Genomic DNA, 6,028 nt, shown 5'->3' on the forward strand with positions numbered 1-6,028 from the left:
TTAGAGTTATCATTAGTATAATAAATTGTAATACTGTGAAATTGGGTGATCTCTCAATATGGGGACACTTCAAGAAGTTCGTGGATAATGGAATTAAAAGATAAATGTGTAAGGTTTTGAAACCCATACATGTATTTATAATAATTTGAAACCCATACATTTATAATGCACATTTTTAATGAACTTCTGAAGACCTCTTTTCTACATGGATTTCAAAAAAATCTTATGCTTTTTTGTTTTTGTTTTTGTTTTTTTTTAGGCAGCAGAATGTTTATATGTTTATTAACCCACCTTCCTGCTTTCTTTTAACACTCTAAATATTATATAAACATTATAAGTCAAATTACTATCTTTTTGACCCAAGGTTGTGATAGAAACCACCATATTGCAAAGTGATGGCAGATCTATGCCTGCTTTTTCTGGCCCCTCTCAACCTCTGGCTGTCTCATGTAGAGGTTACTTTAACCCCTGTAAAATGAGGACTAAAAGGACTAATAAGGACTAACCTCACTCACTGTTCTGAGGGTTTTGAGAAGGCCCAGCACTAAGCCAGGCTCTTAGAAACATTCAAGCTTCAACAGTTCCTCCTTGCCCTCTGATAGCACTCCTCCTCTTCCACCATGGGCTGAGGAACCAGCGGACCTATAAACCAAGCACATGGGTCTAACACTATAGCCAGGTGAAGGCCTGTCTGGTAAAGTGCATGGGCTTTGTGACACCGCTACCAACTTCCTGCCTAGGAAAGGACTGACCTAAGAGTTGTTTTTTTTTTTTAATTAATTAATTAATTTATTTTTTATTTCATGAATGTGAATTTACAAAGTGCAACTTTTGTATTGTTGTGGCTCCCCCCCCCCCCCCCCGCCACTGACCTAGCAGTTGTAAGACTTCTGGGTTCCCTGGGCTCGTGGTTCCCCATAGATGTCTCCCTTGCACCTCCAGCGTGACCAGGGCTTGAATAGGGCCCTCGTAGTTCCCTGTGTCACACTTGGAATATGAGGAATGAGGAGGCCAAAGACTGAGTGACCGGCCCCAGTGACTCAAAAGGGGACATCACTGAAAATCCAACTGCAAAGGTGGTGCCACTTGCTCTTGGGGAGGACAGGTAGGGCCTGGGCACTGAAAGGTGAAAGGTAGGCTTGGCTCTCAGTAGCGGTAGTGATCAGGCTTGAAAGGGCCATCACAGGACATGCCCAGGTGCTGGGCCTGCTTCTCAGCCTGGTCAGCTTCACATTCAGCTTGCTCAGGTGGGCTTCAGCCACTGCCTCGGGCAGGAAGTGAACACCAACAGCATGCTTGTCAGGGTGGGTCCACGGCTCAATCTGTGCCAGCACCTGCTTCGTGAAGGAGTTGCTCATCACGGAGCTGGGGTGGCCCATGGCACAACCCAGACTGACCAGCCGGCCCTCGGCAAGCAGGATGATGTGGCGCCCATTCTTCAGCCAATAGCGGTCCACCTGGGGTTTGATGTTCACCTTCCCCACTGTGTTCTCATTGAGCCACTTGACGTCAATCTCCACGGTGAAGTGTCCTATGTTGCACACGATGGCATCATCCTCCATCTGTTCAAAGTGCCGCCCAAGGATGATGTCCACAGAGCCTGTGGTAGTGACAAAGATGTTGCCCTCCTTGCAGACTTCATCCATGGTGGTCACCTCGTAGCCCTCCATGGCAGCCTGCAGTGCGTTGATGGGGTCGGTGATGATGACACGGGCCCCAAAACCCCTCAGGCCCTGGGCACAGCCCTTGCCCATGTCACCATAGCCTGCGACCACTGCCACCTTGCCTGTGATCATCACACCCGTAGCCTGCTTGATGCCATTGATGAGGGACTCCCGGCAGCCATAGAGGTTGTCTAATTTGCTCTTGGTGACGGAGTCATTGACATTGATTGCAGGCACCTTCAGGACCCCATTGGCCATCATTTTGTAGGGGTTGTGGACCCCGGTCATGGTCTCCTCAGAGATGCCCCTGATGCCTGACAGGAGCTGGGGGTACTTGGTGTGGATGAGGTTGGTGAGGTCACCGCCATCGTCCAGGATCATGTTGAGGAGCCTGTCCTTAAAGTAGAGCGTCTGCTCAATGCACCACAGGCACGCCTCGTCTGTTTCACCCTTCCAGGCATACACTGGAATGCCGGCCTTGGCAATGGCAGCCGCTGCGTGGTCCTGGGTGGAAAAGATGTTGCAGCTGGACCACTGCACCTCAGCGCCCAGGGCAACAAGGGTCTCAGTGAGGACGGCAGTCTCCACGGTCATGTGCAGGCAGCCGGCGATGCGGGCGCCCTTCAGTGGCTTGGAGGCCGAGTACATCTCCCGCATGCGCAACAGGCCCGGCATCTCGTTCTCGGCGATGTCCAAGGCCTTGCGTCCCCACGCAGCCAGGCCAATGTCCACGACAGGGCAGTTTGCCAGACATTCTGGCGGCGTTGCTGCACGCGGTGATGGACAACGGGCGAAAAGGGGATCAGGCCTAGAGCAGGAATCAGGCACTGGGCTGGCAGCACGGGGCAGGCTACTCATACCTTTTGTTTCTGGTTTCCGTGAACTTTCTGAAGTACCTTTGTATTAAAAGCAAGCAAACACAGGTGAGATGAAGCCAATGCTGGTGACTGTAAGAGAAAGCCCAGGACTTGCAGCTTCGTTTCTATGCCGCTGGATGCTTCCAGCTAAGGCTCAGTGCTTTCTTGGGATCAGGCTTAGTTCTTGTTGGCTTTCATGGTATCAACATGGGAAATTTTGCGAACTGGTACATGACCATGCACTCAAAGCGGTTTCTTTCTTTCTTTTTAAGAATTTATTTATTTGAAAGGCAGAACTATAGACACAGACAGACAGACAGACAGGTCTTTCATCTACTGGTTCGCTCCCCAAATGGCTGCAGTGGCGGAGCTGGGACCATCTGAAGCCAGGAGCCAGGAGCTTCTTCCAGGTCTTCCACTTGGGTGCAGGGGCCCAAGCATTTGGGCCATCTTCTGCTGCTTTCCCAGGCCATTAGCATAGAGCTGGACCAGAAGTGAAGCAGCCAGGACACAAACTGGCGCCCATATGGAATGCTGGTACTGCAGGTGGAGGCTTAGCCAACTATGCCACAGCACCAACCCCAGCAAAATGGTTTCTGTTTTTCTTGAAACTTCTTGAGTTTGCTAATGCAAACTATCTCCCTATGTCTAAACAATGGACCATGATCAATAAAGAGTTAATGGGAAAATGCCAGCATCAGCTTTTCTTTTAGTTTTTCTCATGATCATCTTATGGCCAGAGTGTTCTTTAGACTTAAGGAAAAAGTACTGAAAAGGAGAATTTATGTATATCCAGGCCCAGGGGATAGAGGATTTGGGTGGAGGGGGAGTGTCAGGTGAGGATGGTGGGTTTTTTTCCCCTTTAATGGGGATACTTCCTTGAACTTAGCCCTTGATACACAAAGGGAGATGGAAGTCCAGTACCTCCCCACACCCCAGGGGAAGAATGGATGCTTAGGACCTATGAAGGCTGTTTGGCCTAACTCTTAGTTAAGAAGGCCTATAAGGGCTGGCATTGTGGCTCAGTGGGTTAAGCTGCATCGGTGTTCAGAGGTCAGGTTCCAGTCTGGGCCGTTCTGCCTCCGATCCAGCTCCAAGTTAATGTGCCTCAGAAGGCGCTGGATGATGGCCCGAGTACGGAAGCCCCTGCCGCCCACATGAGAGGCTAAGGTAGGGTTCCTGGCCAGGCTTTGCCCTGGTCCAAACCTGACTGTCATAGCCATTTTACTTAGGGGGGAAGTTGACCAGTAGAAGAAAGATCAGTCTCTCTCTCTCTCTCTTTTTTCTCTCTCTCTCCCTCTCTCCCTCTCTGATACTCTGCCTTTAAAGAAAATAAATAATTTTTTTTTAAAGAAGACATATAGTTAAAGGTTTCTTACTAACTTTTTATTGATAGAAAATTACTTTTTATTTAAACCATTTCTGAGAAAACAAATGAGTAGTTAGATTCTGGAATCAGGTATTTAGTATGTTCCCTGTTACAATGATTTATTAATAATGCAGATAAAAAAGAAAAACGTGGTACATAGTCTCGGTCTGTGTCCCCTTCCCCCACCCAGAGCTGATGCCCAGCGCATCTGTACGTGGAGTAAGGAAGCAGCTCATGGTAAATAAAGTCGTAAGCCATCCTCCACTGCCTTCCCGGGCCACAGCAGAGAGCTGGACTGGAAGAGGAGCAACCAGGACAGAACCCCACGCCCTAACCGGGACTAGAACTCGGGGTACTGGCGCCGCAGGTGGAGGATTAGCCAAGTGAGCTGAGGTGCTGGCTTTTTTTTTTTTTTTTTTTTTTTGACAGAGTTAGTGAGAGAGAAAGGGAGTGTTTCTTGGTCATTTTATATAAAATTTTTTACTTTTAATAGGATGGACTCAGCTAATAGAAAAATAATCTCCTTTTTATTCAAATGAGATCACCTTTTCATCTTGGTCTGCCTTTAACCTTAAAGGGGTAATACCCTGTAGAATTAAGCACAGGCAGTAGATTAATTTAGGGTTTTGACTTTTTCACCAAATGAGGATTTAGAGCAATTCACCTGTGTCTCTTGGCAGAGTCGCGAGACTGCCTCACCGTACAGCTGTGAATGTGTGTCCTGATATTGGGCGACTCTGCCTGGTAGGTCCAAATTAGGGTTGTGGTTTTTTTTTTTTTTTTTTTTTTTTTTACATCCCTGAGATGATCTTACAAAGAGCACAGTTATACGTGGGACATTGCTGTCTGTGAGGGGACATTTAAAACAACCAAGTTCATGGGTGATACATTGTTGTCAAACTATAATTGGTATAAGACCTTACAGTTAATAGGAAACTCTAATGAGAGATGATTTTTCCACAAAAATTCTTTCTTATCTGTTGAATAACTGCTAGATGGCATTTTGTGTGTAATTGTATTGGCAGAGACAAATAAAACAATTGTATGTGTATGTCAAAACATTACAATGGGGCCGGCGCCACAGCTCACTAGGCTAATCCTCCGCCTGTGGCGCCAGCACTCCGGGTTCTAGTCCCAATTGGGGTGCTGGGTTCTGTCCCGGTTGCTCCTCTTTCATTCCAGCTCTCTGCTGTGGCCCAGGAGTGCAGTGGAGGATGGCCCAAGTGCTTGGGCCCTGCACCCACATGGGAGACCGGGAAAAGCACCTGGCTCCTGGCTTTGGATCGGCACAGTGCACTGGCAGTAGTGGCCATTTGGGGGGTGAAGCAATGGAAGGAAGGCCTTTGTCTCTCTCTCTATCTGTCTAACTCTGCCTGTTAAAAATAAATACATAAATAAAAAATAAAAACATTACAATGTTCAACATAATTTTTTTTAATTTTAGAGGCATAAGAACCGTACATATTTATGGGGACAATGCCATATTTCAGTACATGGATACACTATATAATTTTCAGTCAGGGTAAATATATGTATTTTATCAAACATTTAGCATTTCTTTATGGTGAAGACATCAAAGTCCCATCATCTAGAGTTTTGTTTTCCTTTTATAGGGAAATCAACAGTACATTAATATCATAGTTGCCCTACTCTTACAATGGAGCCCCAGAACTTCTTCCTCGTATCTTACTATAACTTAGTGCCTGGTAGTCAGCCTTTTCCAGTCTCCACGTCTCTTCTCTCCTGAGCCTCACGGTAATCAACATCGTACTTTTACCTTCTCTAAGACGAGGCTGGTGCTTTGGTGTAGTAGCCACAGCCTCTGCCGGTGGCAACAGCATTCCATATGGACCCCAGCTCATGTCTTGGATGCCCCTTTTTCCAATCCAGCTCTGTGCTAATGTCCTGGGAAAGCAGTGGAAGATGGCTCAAGTGCTTGGGCCCCTGCATGCTCCTGGCTCCTAGCTCCTGGTTTTGGATTGGCCTAGCTTCAGCTATTGTGGCCACCCAGAGACTGAACCAGCAGATGGAAGATCTCTCTGTCTCTCCCTCTCTCTGTTTGTAACTCTGCCTCTCAAATAAATAAATAAAATATTAAAAATTTCTCTAAGCAACAATGAGATGTCATTTTCCCCCAG

At 47.1% G+C, this 6,028-nt stretch overlaps 1 protein-coding gene across 1 annotated transcript; it reads right to left on the reverse strand.

The window, feature by feature from the left end:
- Positions 1 to 1,084: 1,084 nt before the first annotated feature.
- Positions 1,085 to 2,418, reverse strand: LOC133750641 (adenosylhomocysteinase-like). Its single transcript, XM_062180253.1, is given in 3 exon segments — positions 1,085 to 1,217; positions 1,220 to 2,400; positions 2,402 to 2,418. Coding segments are annotated over 3 exon segments (1,269 nt in total). The 3' UTR covers positions 1,085 to 1,146.
- Between the last annotated feature and the right edge of the window lie 3,610 nt (positions 2,419 to 6,028).

This window comes from Lepus europaeus, chromosome 21 (assembly GCF_033115175.1).
Source record: "Lepus europaeus isolate LE1 chromosome 21, mLepTim1.pri, whole genome shotgun sequence".
Classification (NCBI taxonomy): domain Eukaryota; kingdom Metazoa; phylum Chordata; class Mammalia; order Lagomorpha; family Leporidae; genus Lepus; species Lepus europaeus.